At 48.4% G+C, this 19,125-nt stretch overlaps 1 protein-coding gene across 2 annotated transcripts in view; it reads left to right on the forward strand.

Moving 5' to 3' along the window:
* Window positions 1-7,659: 7,659 nt before the first annotated feature.
* The window catches only part of wls (Wnt ligand secretion mediator), an 80,777-nt gene continuing 69,311 nt past the window's right edge, over window positions 7,660-19,125 (forward strand). The window contains exon 1 of one of the 2 annotated variants that reach the window (XM_070886991.1): window positions 7,660-7,947. In XM_070886991.1, coding sequence (XP_070743092.1) covers window positions 7,842-7,947 — 106 coding nt within the window. In that variant the 5' untranslated portion in view covers window positions 7,660-7,841. The remainder of the gene's footprint in view (window positions 7,948-19,125) is intronic. The other variant, XM_070886992.1, reaches the window with a different exon arrangement.

Genomic DNA, 19,125 nt, shown 5'->3' on the forward strand with positions numbered 1-19,125 from the left:
GTCGGCCCAGAAACGACGGAACGAGTCCTGGAACCGCACGTCCTCCAGCAGCCGGTTGTTAAAATGCCAGTACGCGGACCCCGTCCTCGCGCGGAGCGAAGCGAGCTCCGCCCACACCAGGTGGTGGTCCGAACACGGCACCGGCCGCATGGAGGCCGCCGGGACGCAGGAAACGTACGCCCGAGACACGTAAAGGCGGTCGACTCTGGACCATCCTACTCCAGGCCTCACCCAAGTAAAGGCGCTGGAGTCGGGATGGAGATTTCGCCAGACGTCCACCAAGTCGAAGGACCCGACCAGGTCCCTCAACTTCTCCATCGCCGTCATGCACTGCGGGGCACCGGAGCGGTCCCTCGCCTCGAGGGTGCAGTTAAAATCCCCCCCGAGTTCAATGCAGTCGCCGACGTCGACGGAGCCAAGAAGAGCGGACACCTCTTCGAAGAAGCGCGCCTGCTGCGGGCCGGGCTGAGGGGCGTACATGTTCACGAGATGGAGCGGCACGTCCCCAAGGCGAACCGTTACGTGCAGCAAGCGGCCTGGCACGGGCTCCTCGACCCCCAAGATCTCCGGCTGAAAATGCGGGCCCAGCAAGATGGCCACCCCACTAGAAGTGGCGGTGAGGTGGCTCATGCGGACCTCTCCTTGCCATTCCTGGAGCCACGTGGCTTCGTCTCCCGGAACGGTGTGGGTTTCTTGCAGGAAGCACACTGCATATTTCCCCTCCCGCAGGAGCGAAAAATTGTTAAATCTACGGCGTGCCTCTCTGCCACCGTTGATGTTTAGGCTGGCTATGGTTATCTTCATGACTAGAGATAGTGCAACCTCTACCTAACCTATTGTGTGGGGGGGAGTGGAGTCATTTGTTGACCTCCACTCCTTCAGCAGCCCAGCGAGGAACTTTTTGAGCCGGCGCAGCTCAAGGCCTTGCGCCCTTGATAAGGGCCCGCCCGCGGCCATGGTTTTAGCGGCGGCGCGGACGGAAGCGATGAGCAACACTGGCTCAGACCATCTTTCCAGGGCCAGACGGGCTTGGTCGCGGCGACCCCGGCACTGGACCAAAAAGTCCCGGAGTTCCTCTGCAGGAATGAGGAGGGTCTCAGCGGCGGACGCGAGCAGATCCACCGCCTCACTGGCGATGGACTCTAGATCTTCTCTCGCGTCCCCCACCGAGTCCCCGTCCCCCTCCGGGTGGTCGCCGCTAGCAGCCGGCCCGTCGACCGCACGAGGTATGGCAAACGGCCCGGCCGCTCATCCGGCCCTGGCTCTGCCCCGATCCCACCCCCAGGATCGCCGGCAGAAGAGTCCCCACTGGGCTCTTTTAAAAGTGGTGCTGGGTCGGGAAGCGACAGCGGAAGGGGTTCCTCCTTCGCCCCATGAGTCCCTCAGCTCCAAAGTAGGGGGCGAGGGTTGTTGTTCTTCCCCCTCCCCGCCGCCACCCCCCGGCCCAGCGTGTGGATGTATATTGTAGTTGTCTGCAGTGTCAGTTTCTGCCGAGTCGAGCAAATCCCGGGGGAAGTTGGGTATTGGCTGGGCGGGCTCAGGTTCGGCCTTTTCGGCCCCGCCCGTCTCAGTCCCCGGGACGCTCGACCCGGCGGCTACGCATTCTTCCGCTGGCCCCACGCCCCCCACGACGGGCAGATCTTCCACGCCATCCCCAGGAGGCAGCGGCTGGGCAGCCTCGACTGCCTCACCCTCCCCGGGGACAGATTCCTCGCGCCTATGGCGCAATTTGGGGGCGCTGGTGGGGGACGCGGGACACGCGGCGGGCACCGCCTCCTCCGCGGAGGGATGTTGTTCCCCTCCGCCTCATTGGGGCGGTGCCTCCTTTTGTTCCTGGGGGTGCGCGGAGGCGGGGAGACCTCCATGTCTGCCGAGGCCTCCCGCTCCGCCCCCCCATTTTCCTTATCTTGCCCTCGCCCGAGCCCCTCTGCGGTATTGGTCAAGGGCTCGGACACGGGCTCAGGGCACCCCGCGCTCGCCGGTGACTGGGTTGGGCTGAGCGCGGTGGTCAAACTTTCTGGCGCACTGAGGGGACCCGCCTCTAGATGTTTCGTCTTCTTCCGCGCCTTCTTTTCGATCAGACGCTCTCCCTCCCCCCCGCCGGAGGCCGTGAAAACAAAGGCCCCTGACGATGCCCGCGCACCTACGGCTCCCGGCACGCGGACGCAACTAGGGGGAGGGGTGGCGGCGGCACCAGCCTTGGCCGCCTTCGGTGGTTTGGCGGCCTTGGAGGCGGGGCAGTTCTTGCGAACGTGCCCCACCTCTCTGCAGGCATGGCACCGCACGCCGTCCGACGTCCAGAAGATGCGGTAGGCAGTCCCCTTGTGCATCACATTAAAATAGCCCTCCGTCGTCTCCTCCCGCGCCAGCCGGACAAAGAGCTGGCGGCGGAAGGAGAACACATGGAGCAGGCTGCTCTCCCTGAGGCCGAGCGGTATGGGGTTGATCCCCGACCTTACCTCCCCCAGTTGGTGTAGGTGAGGGAGGAGGAGCTCAGCGGGAACAAAGGGCGGGACGTTAGATATGATGACCCTCTGCGCGGTGGCCTCGAGAGGGTCCACCGGCAGGAACGTCCCGCCCACCGTGAGCCCCCTTTCAAGGGCCAGGGACACCGCCCGCTCCAACCCCAGGAAGAACACAGCCTTCCCAGACATCTTGGAGGCTGCGACAATGGCCGAGGGGCCGACTACCCCAGCCATCGCCCGCACGCACTCCTCGATGCTCATTGTGGGGTGAGTGTAGCTCTTGACCCCGTGTTTTTTTGTAATCAATCTGAAAGGTGGCAGGGCAGCAGGAGGCGCAGGACGTGCCGTGGATGTTGACGCCGCCTGCGCATATGTCTTTGCTGACCCCGCCACCGGCGTGGATGGAGTCGCCATCACGGGGTCCCTTTAAGGGCTACACCCACCCCAAAGTCACAGGCCTTAATGGTCTTTAAATGGCCTCGTTCAAAAGACTGAGCAGAGGAGCTCTTAACGAGGCACACCTCTCCCCTAGTTGGCAATTGGGGAGGGGCCTTGCTCCCTCTGCTCAGTTGTCTTAATTGTTTTTTTTTCTTTTCAATCAATTTGGGAGGAAGGGCTCTCAGAGAGAGAGGGGAGAAACAGAGAGTAACAGAGAAAGAGAGAGGGGGGTAGGAAGGGGGGGAAACTGCGAGGGCAGGTCTCCCCTCGCAGCTGTGGGTGGGTGCAATCCCCAGATGGCAAAACAAAAATAGTCTTTGGGGTGGTCTTCGGGTGAGGGGAGAAGATGTCTTCACCTGGTGCAGCTGGAGCCACACAGGCACACACTCCCAACGATGTTAATTAGGGTGGATTAATTGTTTCTTCAGCCTGGTAGCTCCAGCTATCCCAGGCTAGGCAAATGGGGGAGGGGTGCTTCAAAGGTGTGTGGGGCCTAGTTGTAAGCAAGGCCCCCACACACACTTCCACACACACACACCCCCCGCGATGTTCCGGCCCTCGACTGGTCTTCTTTCCTCCCCCCACCAATAGAACAAAGTCTTTTAGGGACTGCACCAATACACCCACCTGTAGAATGGTAGAGTCTCCCTCCTTCCACACTGGATGTTGTTGTTGGTCTTTCCCCCTCTCTCCAACTCTTTGTAGAAATGGTGAAGTTGTTCAAGTTTTCTGCTTTTTCCTCCTCTCCCTCTGGGTGAAAATTGGTGGTAAAGCCCCTTCCTTCCTTCCTTCCTTCTCTTCCTGGGCTGATTCACAGGCCCAGCCAGGAGCTACAACAGGAGCTGCTCTCCTCACTGCTCACTCAGCCAACTGAGCAGGACACGCCTCCACTGCTCCACGATTGGTCCTTGTGCATGAAACTCTTTTTGGGAGTAAACAAAAAACATTAAACCGTGCCCCCCCCCCGATCTGGGGGAAACACCAAACATTTACAGGCCCTTTTATTTTTTTTGTGGTATTTTTGGGTTTTTTTTGGGCACGAAAACATATCTTTTCTCCAAGTGCCCCCTATAAAAGGGGAGGGGGACACTAAAAGCACCGGCAATTAAAACAAATTAAACTTTAAAACGTAAAATCAAATTAAAATTTGGTTGCCGGGCGTGATGATGCACTCCAGTCCCTCCGGTGCCCACCTCTCGCGGAAGGCCGTGAGCGTACCGGTGGACACCGCGTGCTCCATCTCCAAGGACACCCTGGACCGGATGTAAGAGTGGAAGAGAGGCAGGCAGTCAGGTTGAACGACCCCCTCGACCGCCCGCTGCCTGGACCGGCTGATGGCACCCTTGGCCGTGCCCAGGAGCAGTCCTACGAGGAGACCATCGGACCTAGCCGCTCCCCTCCGCACAGGGTGCCCAAAGATCAGGAGAGTGGGACTGAAGTGCAGCCAGAATTTCAGGAGCAGCCCCTTTAGATTCCTTGTGCATGAAACTCTTTTTGAGTTTATCTGTAAAACAAAAAACATTAAACCATGCCACCCGCCCTGGATGACACAGCAGACATTTACAAGGCCCTTTTTTTTTTTCCTTTTTTGTGTTTTTTTTTGTGTTTTTCTTTTTTTTTGGTTTTTTTTTGGGCACTAAAATCACCTTTTTCCAAGTGCCCCCTATAAAAGGGGAGGGGGACACTAAAAGCACCGGCAATTAAAACAAATTAAACTTTAAAACGTAAAATCAAATTAAAATTTGGTTGCCGGGCGTGATGATGCACTCCAGTCCCTCCGGTGCCCACCTCTCGCGGAAGGCCGCGAGCGTACCGGTGGACACCGCGTGCTCCATCTCCAAGGACACCCTGGACCGGATGTAAGAGCGGAAGAGAGGCAGGCAGTCAGGTTGAACGACCCCCTCGACCGCCCGCTGCCTGGACCGGCTGATGGCACCCTTGGCCGTGCCCAGGAGCAGTCCTATGAGGAGACCCTCGGACCTACCCGCTCCCCTCCGCACAGGGTGCCCAAAGATCAGGAAAGTGGGACTGAAGTGCAGCCAGAATTTCAGGAGCAGCCCCTTTAGATTCCTTGTGCATGAAACTCTTTTTGGAGTTTATCTGCAAAACAAAAACATAAATCAGTGCCACCCGACCTGGATGACACACCAGACATTTACAAGGCCCTCTTTTTTTGGTTTTTTGGGGTTTTTTTTGTGTTTTTCTTTTATTTTTGTTTTTTTTTGGGCACTAAAATCACCTTTTTTTCCCCAGTTCCCCCTATAAAAGGGAAGGGGACACTAAAAGCACCGGCAATTAAAACAAATTAAACTTTAAAACGTAAAATCAAATTAAAATTTGGTTGCCCGGCATGATGATGCACTCCAGTCCCTCCGGTGCCCACCTCTCGCGGAAGGCCGCGAGCGTACCGGTGGACACCGCATGCTCCATCTCCAAGGACACCCTGGACCGGATGTAAGAGCGGAAGAGAGGCAGGCAGTCAGGTTGAACGACCCCCTCGACCGCCCGCTGCCTGGACCGGCTGATGGCACCCTTGGCCGTGCCCAGGAGCAGTCCTACGAGGAGACCCTCGGACCTAGCCGCTCCCCTCCGTACAGGGTGCCCAAAGATCAGGAGAGTGGGACTGAAGTGCAGCCAGAATTTCAGGAGCAGCCCCTTTAGATTCCTTGTGCATGAAACTCTTTTAGAGTCTACCTGCAAAACATAAACATTAAACTGTGCCACCCGACCTGGGTGACACACCAGACATTTACAAGGCCCTTTTTTTCCTTTTTTTGGTTTTTTTTTTGTTGTGTTTTTTTGTTTTTTTTTTTGTTTTTTTTTTGGGCACTAAAATCACAATTTCTCCGGTGCCCCCTATAAAAGGGAAGGGGACACTAAAAGCACCAGCAATTAAAACAAATTAAACTTTAAAACGTAAAATCAAATTAAAATTTGGTTGCCGGGCGTGATGATGCACTCCAGTCCCTCCGGTGCCCACCTCTCGCGGAAGGCCGCGAGCGTACCGGTGGACACCGCGTGCTCCATCTCCAAGGACACCCTGGACCAGATGTAAGAGCGGAAGAGAGACAGGCAGTCAGGTTGAACGACCCCCTCGACCGCCCGCTGCCTGGACCGGCTGATGGCACCCTTGGCCGTGCCCAGGAGCAGTCCTACGAGGAGACCCTCGGACCTAGCCGCTCCCCTCCGTACAGGGTGCCCAAAGATCAGGAGAGTGGGACTGAAGTGCAGCCAGAATTTCAGGAGAAGCCCCTTTAGATTCCTTGTGCATGAAGCCCAAAAAGTTAGTTTGCAGGTGCAGCAGGTAATCAGGAAGGCAAATGGAATGTTGGCCTTCATTGCGAAAGGGATGGAGTACAAAAGCAGGGAGGTGTTGCTGCAACTGTATAAGGTATTGGTAAGGCCGCACCTGGAGTACTGCGTGCAGTTTTGGTCACCTTACTTAAGGAAGGATATACTAGCTTTGGAAGGGGTACAGAGACGATTCACTAGGCTGATTCCAGAAATGAGGGGGTTACCTTATGATGATAGATTGAGTAGACTGGGTCTTTACTCATTGGAGTTCAGAAGGATGAGGGGGTGATCTTATAGAAACATTTAAAATCATGAAAGGGATAGACAAGATAGAGGCAGAGAGGTTATTTCCATTGGTGGGGGAGACTAGAACTAGGGGGCACAGCCTCAAAATACGGAGGAGCCAATTTAAAACCGAGTTGAGAAAGAATTTCTTCTCCCAGAGGGTTGTGAATCTGTGGAATTCTCTGCCCAAGGAAGCAGTTGAGGCTGGCTCATTGAATGTTTTCAAGTCAAAGATAGATAGATTTTTAAGCAATAAGGGAATTAAGGGTTACAGGGAGAGGGCAGATAAGTGGAGCTGAGTCCACGACCAGATCAGCCATGATCTTATTGAATGGCGGAGCAGGCTCGAGGGGCTAGATGGCCTACTCCTGTTGCTAATTCTTATGTTCTTATGTTCTTATTAAATGTGCATTTTACCATAAAAATTGCTGGTTCGAGATTAGGAGCAGAAACTCCTCACTGATTTTTTTCCCTCTGTCTTTAGTGTCAGCCAATGGCTCAGTGGGTAGCAGTCTCGCCTCTGAGTCACAAGGTTTTGGGTTCAAGTCCCACTCCAGGGACTAGAGTGACACTCCAATCAGAGGTGCTGTCTTTTGGTTGAGACGTTAAACCGAGGCCCTGTCTGCTCTCTCAAGTGGACGTAAATGATCCCATGGCACTATTTGGAAAAAAAACAGGGAAGTTATCCCTGGTCTACTGGCCAATATTTATCCCTCAATCAACATAACAAAAACAGATTATCTGATCATTATCATATTGCTGTTTGTGGGAGCTTGCTGTGCGCAAATTGGCTGCTGTGTTTCCCACATTGCAACAGTGACTTCACTCCAAAAGTATTTGTTTGGCTGTAAAGCGCTTTGAGACATCCAGTGGTAGTGAAAGGCGCAATATAAATGTAAGTCTTTTTAAAAAAAAATTTCCCCCCCTTCCTTAATTCAGGACATTAACAGTTCGTGTCTGTCAGCATCACTGTTCTACGCACGTACAGCACATTTGACCACATTCTTACTTTTGCAGGCGAGAGGCCCTTTAAACTGGTAATGAATTGAATGATTTTCAATCGCCAATTTCTTGAGCATGTAGTTATTACGATACTGTAGCAATCGGCTAAACAGCATCTGGGAATCTGGCAAGTCATGTGATTTATTTTTTTGTATGTGTGTTGTCGGTTTCCCACAGCGCCCCTTTAAAAAAAAGGCTTGAAGGAAGAGAGAGAGAGAGAGTGTGTGAGAGAGCTCGTTTGCAGAATCACAGCTTCGGACACTGGAGCTGCGACAAGATCCTTGCTTTGATTACATTGACTCTAATTCAATTAGTTATTGTTGCGAGCCGAAAAGAGTGAAAACAAGATAATAAAAGATGGCAGGCGCAATTATAGAAAATATGAGCACGAAGAAGCTCTGCATTGTTGGAGGGATTTTGCTGGTTTTCCAAGTAATTTCCTTTCTGGTGGGAGGTTTGATCGGTAAGTGGCTTCTACTTGTCGTTTTCTTTTGTTAGCTATTTATTACAGTATCAGTAGCAACGTACTATGATCTAATTAGTCCTGCCATTGTACTTGGGGAGAGAAGAACTGCATGGGCTCTTTGTAGCGGTTCAGTCTAGTGCGTAAAGTGGAAGAAAACTTTTGGCCTACTTTCAGTATCAACTTCTGCTTTAAAAAAAAGGGGGAAAGTGAAGCATGGCGACAGAACGTTGAAAAAAAGGACATTGTTAATTTCATGCAAATTTGTATCGTTCAGAAGAAAAATAATTGCATAATAAAACAATTGTTCCTTGAGGGGTGGTTGGATTTGGACTTTTTATAAAGTTTTAACCTGGTTTTGGTGCGGCTCTGGCTCGAGTTTTGGTTACGCCTGTACCGTGAAAATCGGCGTGAGTGGATTGTACCGATTTTTGTTTTTGTTTAAAGATCTGTTCAAATTTATAACCCAGATGCGATCAGTAAATATATTTTAAAATAACCACCTACACCGTTTAAATTTAAGATTTTTAAACGTTGCTTAATAACTTTTAAACATGACTTCAGTTTTAAAACTTTCTTTTGTTCTCACTCACTCCAGCCGAGTTATGTGGCTCCACCTCGCACTGCTTTCAGTTGTGATCGAGGCGGGATTGCGAACGGTGCTTGTGTGGAGTTTGAGGGGACTGGAGTTACAGGAGGGGAGACTTTCGGACAGCCCGTAAAGACTCGGTGGGGCTGGCTGAAGGTTGTTTGGGGATTTCCGAAACTCTCTGCCGCACCTTTAGCTCCTTTTTTTTTTGGCGGATTGGGTTGATGGCAGCATCCCGGGGTTATCGCAGCCTTGGGATTCATTCCGCAGCGAGTTCCCCCGGGAAAGCAGGAGCTGCCACCTCTTCGAGTTTTTTTTTAAAAGCTTCATTTCTGCCCCTATCTCTTGGGGATTAAATTCAGCGCATTCCTGTCGCAGGTGACTGACTGCGCCATTCCGAAACAGCGCAGGGATTGATCGGGATAGCGATGGAACAGCGTCTGAAAGCACAAAAGAGGCACCGATTGCAGCTGTGAGGCTCCGCCCCTGTTAGTTACCGCAAAACGGTCAGATTTATGGTGGAAGGAGTACTTCTCCCGTACCAAAAATGGCCAACGATCTGACACACAATCCCTGCCTTTTGTTAGGATTTCTACTTCAAACATTCAAAGAAGAACAGGCCATGTTAAGTAATTTCTCCCTTTAATTCACCGCACACCCTTTTTTAAAGCATAAAATCAGTAACGCCTGTGGGAGTAGTGTTTAAAGAAAGACTTGCATTTATATAGAGCCTTTCACGACCACCGGTTTCCAAGCGCTTTAGCAACAAATGGGGGAAATGTTTGCCAATCCTCTTTGTCAATATGTGAAGACAATGCTCATTTAACATAAGAACATAAGAAATAGGAGCAGGAGTCGGCCATTTGGCCCCTCAAGCCTGCTCCACCATTTAATAAGATCATGGCTGATCTGATCATGGACTCAGCTCCACTTCCCTGCCAGCTCCTCATAATCCTTTATTCCCTTATCGTTCAAAAATCTGTCTGTCTCCGCCTCAAATATATTCAATGTCCCAGCCTCCACAGCTCTCTGGGACAGGGAATTCCACAGATTTACAACCCTCTGAGAGAATAAATTCCTCCTCATCTCAGTCTCTGAATAAGGGGCTGCCCATTTAAAACTATGTCCCCTAGTTTTAGTTTCCCCCATGAGTGGAAATATCCTCTCTGCATCTACCTTGTCGAGCCCCCTCATTATCTTGTATGTTTTGATAAGATCACCCCTCATTCTTCTGAACTCCAATGTGTATAGGCTCAACCTATCTTCAACCACTAATTTAAAAGGGAAGGGAAGTCTCGAGGGAGTTCAAAGTAATCCCTAAATATATGTGCATAAACAATTATGAAAACAAGCCTTTTTCACCATCTTCTATTCTTGCTTCCTCATCTGAAGGTTGTTGAGGTATAACTCCAAAGGTGCTGGCTGACTTCCAGTATCTCCCCAAAGTGGCCATTATTCATGTGTTAACCTATTCACAAGCCTGAGGGTCAAGTAGATCAGGCTCCTCACTCAGAACCATCCCAAGTTGAGTGTAATAGTCATTGAAATGAATAGAGCTTTGACATCCCTGCAGGGCAGGAGACTTGTGATATCAGGACTCTACTGCAATGCAAGATTTATTTTCTTAAACCACTACAAATATATATACATTTTTTCAAACATTGTCACCATGTGATCTTGGACATTCACACCTGCTTAAACTGTTTGATACTGCTGTAGTTTTCATTCGGGTTCTGAGGGACTGACATCGTGAGCCAGTTCTTGGTTTCTTGCTATTGAGGGAGTGCAGCTAAGGTTCACCAAACTGATTCCCAGGATGGCAGGACTGACCTATGAAGAAAGACTGGATCGACTAAGCTTATAGTCACTGGAATTTAGAAGAATAAGGGGGGATCTCATAGAAACATAGAAAAATTCTGATGGGATTGGACAAGTTAGATGCAGGAAGAATGTTCCCGATGTTGGGGAAGTCCAGAACAAGGGGTCACAGTCGAAGGATAAGGGGTAAGCCATTTGGGACCGAGATAAGGAGAAACTTCTTCACTCAGAGAATTGTGAACCTGTGGAATTCTCTACCACAGAAAGTTGTTGAGGCCAGCTCGTTAGATATATTCAAAAGGGAGTTAGATGTGGCCCTTACGGCTAAAGAGATCAAGGGGTATGGAGAGAAAGCAGGAATGGGGTACTGAAGTTGCATGATCAGCCATGATCATATTGAATGGTGGTGCAGGCTCGAAGGGCTGAATGGCCTACTCCTGCACCTATTTTCTATGTTTCTATGTTTATATCCCTAACTTAAGAAAACTGGGCCTATGAGTCTGCTAATGGAATAAGTGAGTGGATTTAGTCGTGTAAACATGGAGCTGAGTCTGACACTGGGGTCTTCTGAACTCCTGTCTTATGCCACTTCTTTATTGGAGTTGTTTCAGTTTGAAGAAATTGCACTGCATGAGAATGCTTGGCTCCAAAGGATTGGCTCCCAGTCTATTTATAGTAATTTGTAATGAGGAGGGAAGTTTGTTTAAACTAGTGTATGCCTTTCCTTTTGGGTTTTGCTTTATTGGACATTGGTGACTGCATCTTTGTCATAATGAGCCTGAGGGGTCAAGTACTTCTGGATAAGCAGCTGCTGCTGAAGTTCCCACTGGTTGGAATATGGTTGTCCATGCTGTGGTCAGGAGAATGTTGGCAATCCATTCCCATTTCATAGTGAGTTCTGTTGCTCATGTGCCATTTATGAGGAGCTCCTGTTGGCTACTTTGTGTTTAGTGAGGGTTCAGCTTACATTTAGTAGCTGTTTAAGGACCAACTGGTGGCTATCCTCTTTGGGGCTGGGAAACAGGAAGTAAGTGGGGTTTCATTTGGGGTCCAGGTGGTTCCAAGGTTTCAGAGTGGGTGATGGAAGTTCAAAAAGAAGTCCACCTTCTTTTGCAGATTCAGTAATCCATTCCCTGAGTCAGGCAGGTTGCAGTGCTCGAGGGTATTGCTGCAGACCAGCCAGTCTTCATTAATCAAACTGCAGGAATAAATTGTCACAGACAGCTGGAGTTCTTTCCACTTAGTTCCAGATTACCCTGCAAACCAGTGCTGCAAGGGTTAAACTGGTCCTGTGTGACCAAGCAGCAGGAAGTTTGCCATTGCCCTTTGTTGATAGACTGAGATTGTCATCATCATAGGCAGTCCCTCGAGTCGAAGATGACTTGCTTCCACGCCAAAAAGTTCACGGGTGTTTCAATGAAGGACAGATTGGGAAAAGGGGAGGTGCAACGAGATCGGGGTGTCATGGTACATCAGTCACTGAAGGTTGGCATGCAGGTTAAGAAAGCAAATGGCATACTGGCCTTCATAGCGAGGGGATTTGAGTATGGGGCAGGGAGGTGTTACTACAGTTGTCCAGGGCCTTGGTGAGGCCACACCTGGGAGTATTGTGTACAGTTATGGTCTCCTAACTTGAGGAAGGACATTCTTGCTATTGAGGGAGTGCAGCGAAGGTTCACCAGACTGATTCCCGGGATGGTGGGACTGACCTATCAAGAAAGACTGGATCAACTGGGCTTGTATTCACTGGAGTTCAGAAGAATGAGAGGGGACCTCATAGAAACGTTTAAAATTCTGACAGGTTTAGACAGGTTAGATGCAGGAAGAATGTTCCCAATGTTGGGGAAGTCCAGAACCAGGGGTCACAGTCTAAGGATAAGGGGTAAGCCATTTAGGACCGAGATGAGGAGAAACTTCTTCACCCAGAAAGTGGTGAACCTGTGGAATTCTTTACCACAGAAAGTTGTTGAGGCCAATTCACTAAATATATTCAAAAAGGAGTTAGATGAAGTCCTTACTACTAGGGGGATCAAGGGGTATGGCGAGAATGGGGTACTGAAGTTGCATGTTCAGCCATGAACTCATTGAATGGCGGTGCAGGCTCGAATGGCCTACTCTTGCACCTATTTTCTATGTTTCTATGTTTCTATGACCTAATATTCCAGGTCCCGAACTAAATCTTGAAAGGTAGAAAATGCCTGTGTGTGGATTTTCTTTAACGTGTGGTGACCGTTGCACACAAACCAGCACACGGGCTTGACAGAGCTAGGCCTTGGTCCAGTGGCAAGATGTCTGGAGACCAGCTCTGCTGTACGGACCTAGTGCGCACACATATTGCAGTGTGGGCTGGCCCGTGCTGCTTCTGGGCCCCGAACTCGCGCCTCTCCTTGGCCCCGATTACATACCTCTACAGTCTCTCGTCGCTCCTTCGCCCTGACCTCGCCGTTCCTGCAGTATCTGCCCATGCTCCAATCAGCGACTTAGATCTTGGTGACGTCCAATCCAGTCGCCCTCTTCGCTGCTGTTGCTCTCCTGCTCCAGCATGTGCTGCTCCCTGGAGTGATATGCTGCCATGCTGCTCCTTCCACTCCCGGCCTGCTCCGATGGTGCTCGCAGGCCGGGGGCCTCGCAGACTGCAGTGCGCACGGCCCACTGAACTTGTATCTGGTGAAACTACAACTGCATCTCTGCACACACTTAAGGATCCTTAAGCCATGGCTCTGCCAACCTGCGCCGAACTTTTCACATTCTTGGGTAAATGGGGTGTATCTGTAAAGTGAGAGAATGGATGTGCACTTCACATCAGACAAACAGAACTCACCCTGTGTGGCTCTCTCAGCTTGTTTTTTAAAAAATTGTTAACATGGTGATGACTTTTCACATATGGCAGACAGCTGGCGGACCAAAATAAAATATTTCCAATAAATTGAAGAATTGAACCCATTTGTTCCTGTAGAGCTACCACTGATTACAACCATGGCATCTTTTTATTATTGCAAGACCACAAGTTATGAGCAACCAGTGTTTTTAAAAAAATATATATTTTAAAATACATTCTACATGTGAGAAATTATTTGTGGTTCGGGCTTATTTCAGTCTGGTGCCTATGTGAGAGGTTTGCCTTGTATGTTGGGAATATGTTGGTTGTATTTTATTACTGGAGTTGCATTTGATTTATTTTTTAATCTTTGTAGCTTCAAATAGTTAATTTATATTAGAGTAAATTATGAAGAAAATAAATTTATTTTTATGCAGTATTTCATGGGGATAAAATTCCAATCCTTCAATCCCCAAGCAATCTTATGCCTTTCTTTATTGATTGTAGCTGAGAAGGTGGACATCTGCTGCTCTGATATTGATAAATAAACCTTTTCAGTCCTAGATGTTTTTCTCTTTTCTGCTTGGGGCACTGTTCTCTTCTCTTAGGCAGCCCCTCGAATCGAGGATGACTTGCTTCCACACCAAAAAGGGGTGTGTTCAATGAGTTCACAAGTTTTTCATTGAAGGATCGAATATTCCAGGTCCCAAACTGCATATTGAAGGGTGGGAGATGCCTGTGCATGGATTTTTTTTAACGTGTGGTGGCTGTTGCACACCAGCCACCACATGGGTTTGACAGAGCTTGGTCTTGGTCCAGTGGCAAGGATTAACCAAGATGACTGGAGACCAGTTCTGCTGCACAGACCTAGCGTGCGCACATATCGCAGTGTGGGCTGGCCCGAGCTGCCCCTGAGCCCACGCCTCTTCTGGGCCTCGAACTTACGCCTCTCCTGTGCCCCGATCACATTGCGCTGCAATCTCTCGCTGCTCCTGCTGTACCTTCCCACGCTTCAATCACCGACCTGGGTTATGGTGACGTCCAAACCAGTCGCCCTTTTCACTGCCTTCGTCCTCCTGCACCAGCTCTGTGAAGTGGTATGCCGCCACGCTGTCCAGGGGCCACTCGCCTTTTATGGCCCCGACCTGCCCCTGGTGTTTTCTCGCAGGCCAACATGTGTCTTCTGATACTTCATCCAGTTTCCTACGCTTCATGTGTAATGGCCAGTTATTTGGCTGTGAGGGACATGTCTCTTCATCTAATGTCCATACATGCCCAATTTCCAGCTGGTGTCATTGGATAGTGAAATAAAAGAGGGAACTCTAGCTTAATTTTTTTTGTTGCATCTCTTCTGAACCAAGGGAGTGGCGGCCATTTGTCGAGCCGTGCCTGAGATTTGCAATTTCAACACGCTGGAGATTAAAGCTGGGCCCTTTGTGGTTTATGTGGTTCATTTTCAAGCTCTGCAATGCAATTACCCTTTGAGCCATTGGGGAAATCAAAATGTTAAAACCCTTAACTAGTAATTGACTTATTGCAGACGAATGAATAGGAGCTAAAGGCATTTGTGTAATGTTTATCACACTTTGTCCCTGTGATACACACTTTCTTATTCACCGTTGTCTAATATTTACTGTAACGCACTGTTGTCTAATTAATAGCTACAGGTTTAGTGAGGATAGGATTTTGATTGGCTGTGATGGCCTCTGTGATTAAATAGCTTGCAACTACTTAATTGTCTGGGCTCTCCCAGAAAGAAGTCACTTGGGCAAGGCTGCTGACATCTCTGGAACCGTACCCAGCAACAGTCCAAACCATTAGGAGAGATGGTGAGATAATTTTGCAAAAGAAAATTGAGCAATGGATGATCTTACTAATTCCAAAATTTGATTACAGCACCTGCATGCGACTCTTTCAGTAGAGAAGCTAGTTTTTAAAAACTTTTTTGTTCAGATCTTGACTGGCAGAGCTCTATAAAACAGGTATTGTCAACGTACTCATTTCTTGGCTGCTCTGCCATTTGCTGAGTTTATTTTATGTACAATGCATTCTTCTCACATCAGTTACCCCACTACGTGCTGAGGTTGACTCTGTTCTGTAACAAAATCCTTTGTTCAGGATTTTAATCGCTCCACCATTGGTGGCCATGTCTTTAGCTACCAAGGTCCTAAGCTCCTGAATTCTATCCCGAAACCTCTCTGCCTCTCTACCTCTCTTTCCTCTTTTAATACGCTCCTTTAAAACCTACCTCTTTTACCAAGCTCTTGGTCATCCGCCCTAATATCTCCTTATGTGGCTCAGTGTCAAGTTTTGTTTTATAACGCTCCTATGAAGTGCCTTGGGATGTTTTACTACGTTAAAGGTGCTATATAAATACTTGTTGTAACAGTTGACAAAGAGTTACTTTTAGGTATGGGTTCGATTCACTTGTGCCATGACTGAATTTGTTTATTGTTAATGGCCTTTTAAGAAAAATTCTTCTTCTTTGTCACATTGTTGACTTGTGACTGAGGTCAAGTTTTAATTCGTGTTATTTGTGTGCTCCTCCATGCAGCAGAGCTGGTCTCCAGTTGTCCTGGTTAATCCTTGCCACTGGATAAAAGCCTAGCTCTGTCAAGCCTGTGTGGTGGCTGATGTGCAACGGTCACCACACGTTAAAAAAAATTCACGCACAGGCATCTTCCACCCCCTCAACTGGAGTTCAGGACTGGAACATCGGGTCCTTCATTGAAACATCTGTGAACTCTCGTGGAAGCAAGTCATCCTCGTTTGAGGCACCGCCTATGATGATGATGAAATACAGGATAAAGCTCCCTCTACAGTCCCCATCAAACACTCCCAGGGCAGGTACAGCACAGGTTAGATACAGAGTAAAGCTCCCTCTATACTGTTCTAACAAACACTCCCAGGGCCGGGGCAGCATGGGTTTGATAGAGTAAATCTCTCTCTACACTGACCCTTGAATCACTCCCAGGTCAGGGACCGCATTGGTTAGATACAGAATATAGCTCCCTCCACACTGACCCATCAAACACTTCCAGGGCAGGTACAGAACGGGTTAGATACCGATTAAAGCTCCTTCTATATTCGCCCATCAAACATGCCCAGGACCGGGACAGCATGGATTAGATACAGAGTAAAGCTCCCTCTACAGTCTCCCATCAAGCACTCCAAGCACAGGTACAACACAGGCTAGATACACTGTAAAGCTCCTTCTACATTCTCCCATCAAACACTCCCAGGGCAGGTACTGCACGGGTTAGATAGAGAGTATAGCTCCCTCTATACTGTCGCAACAACATTCCCAGGGCAGCTGCAGCATGGATTAGATGCAGAGTAAATCTCTCTTTACACTGACCCATGAATCACTCCCCAGGACAGGGATAGCACGGGTTAGAGTAAAACTGAGTATACATCAGGTCAAGATCAGTTCAGGTCTACATCTCCGGTTAGGTTCTCATTGATACTATGACGACACTCATTTAATATTTTATTTTGTTTCCAAACAATCAAACTGATACTTTGATGAAACCCTGTATAAACAGTAAACAACAATGCTTTAATGTTTTGAAATTCTTACATTATGAAACTAAATCAACAATGACAACAATTTAGAACAAAATAGCGCAATTCTTTTGGAAGACCATCATTTGTCATTTACATTCCATTTTATCCATGGAGGCAGCTACAAGTATAACATTTCATGGGTCTGTTCCTTTATTTTTGCTGGCGAAACTCGTCAGTGATTTTTGAGAAGTCAAGTCCTCGCAGTACTTCGCTCTCGCTGCTCATGATTGAAACACTATTACGTCGATCTTGTCCCATTCGGTTCCTGACCTCATCCTTGATGCGTTTTAGTTTTTAAGAAGGGCCGTTCACCATTGCAATTTGATACCAACATCGACAAAATATATCCGAAGAGCTATTTCAATGTTTGAAAAGGTTTGAGTGAGGGCGTGTGTATGGAGGAATTGGTACATTCTCAGCTCTGCTGACTTTGATGCAAATTGAGGTTTGAAGTTCTGTTGAGGATGCAACCAAGCTAGAAAACGGGATGAATTCACTTTCATAGGGTCCAGATCTTTGGGACAGGAGCGGGCAAGATTTGTTGCGGCTTGCTTGATCTCATGAGTTGAGAGAACGGCTAGCTTGGACAGGAATCCAAACTTACAGTTGATTTCCTTGTATGCTTCAAGGCGGTGTTTCAAGTTACTGATTAGTTGATCAATGATGACAAGGAACACTTCAGTTTTGAATTTCTCTTTTGGTGACAGCACAGTCTTTTCAGCATCTCCATCGTCATAGCGGCAGTTGCATACCCGGATGCGCCTCTGAGCTGAGTTGTACTCATTGTGGCCACACAGTTTAATCCCTAGGCCTTCGTAGTCTTCAAACTCTCTCCGCTGGGTCTTGCCAAAATCGACATGGGACTTGATTCAGTCTCTTGAAACGAGAGATTGGTCAAGTGAATGCGCTTCAAGACTCTGTTCCAAATAACAATGAGAATAGCTGAATCCAGTTTGTCAAGGGTCAACTAAGCTTCATTTCGGAATTCAACTTTCTGTTCCACGTCAGTTGCCAGGGATTCCAACACTTCGCATATGGGAGTGTAACCTTTGAGTAGGGCTGACACTGCTTCATACCTTACTGACCATCGAGTAGCAGAAAACTGTTTGATGACGGACAGCCCTAAAGGCTTTAGTTTTTCATAAAGTAGTCGTCAGCGATACGTCGATGCAGAGAGAAAATGTCAAAACATCTGACAATCACTGGGCTGCATTTGGCACTGTTTTTCCCCACAAGGTTGAGTGAGTGCGCTGTGCATGGTATAAACATTGCATATGGGCATTGCGCTTTGATACTTTGGATATCAATGTATTTCCCATTCATATTTGAAGCATTATCATAAGATTGTCTGTGATAATTTTGTATTTTGATCCTGTTCTCATAGAAACATAGAAATTAGGCGCAGGAGCAGGCCATTCGGCCCTTGGAGCCTGCACCACCATTCAATAAGATCATGGCTGATCATTCTACCTCAGTACCCTTTTCCTGCTTTCTCTCCATACCCCTTGATCCCTTTAGCCGTAAGGGCCATACCTAACTCCCTTTTGAATATATCTAACGAACTGGCCTCAACAACTTTCTGTGGTAGAGAATTCCACAGGTTAACCATTCTCTGAGTGAAGAAGTTTCTTATATCGATCCTAAATGGCTTACTCCTTATTCTTAGATAGTGACCCCTGGTTCTGGAACTCACCATAAGAACATAAGAATTAGGAACAGGAGTAGGCCATCTAGCCCCTTGAGCCTGCTCCGCCATTCAATAAGATCATGGCTGATCTGGTCGTGGACTCCGCTCCACTTACCCGCCCTCTCCCCGTAACCCTTAATTCCCTTATTGGTTAAAAATCTATCTATCTTTGACTTGAAAACATTCAATGAGCTAGCCTCAACTGCTTCCTTGGGCAGAGAATTCCACAGAGTCACAACCCTCTGGGAGAAGAAATTCCCTCTCAACTCGGTTTTAAATTGGCTCCTCCGTATTTTGAGGCTGTGCCCCCTAGTTCTAGTCTCCCCTACCAATGGAAACAACCTCTCTGCCTCTATCCTGTCTATCCCTTTCATGATTTTAAATGTTTCTATAAGATCACGCCTCATCCTTCTGAACTCCAAGGAGTAAAGACCCAGTCTACTCAATCTATCATCATAAGGTAACCCCCTCATTTCTGGAATCAGCCTAGTGAATCGTCTCTGTACCCCTTCCAAAGCTAGAATATCCTTCCTTAAGTAAGGTGACCAAAACTGCACGCAGTACTCCAGGTGCGGCCTTATAAATACCTTATACAGTCGCAGCAAGACCTCCCTGCTTTTGTACTCCATCCCTCTCGCAATGAAGGCCAACATTCCATTTGCTTTCCTGATTACCTGCTGCACCTGCAAACTAACCTTT

The sequence above is a fragment of the Pristiophorus japonicus genome, chromosome 8 (assembly GCF_044704955.1).
Source record: "Pristiophorus japonicus isolate sPriJap1 chromosome 8, sPriJap1.hap1, whole genome shotgun sequence".
In the NCBI taxonomy this organism is placed as follows: Eukaryota; Metazoa; Chordata; class Chondrichthyes; family Pristiophoridae; genus Pristiophorus; species Pristiophorus japonicus.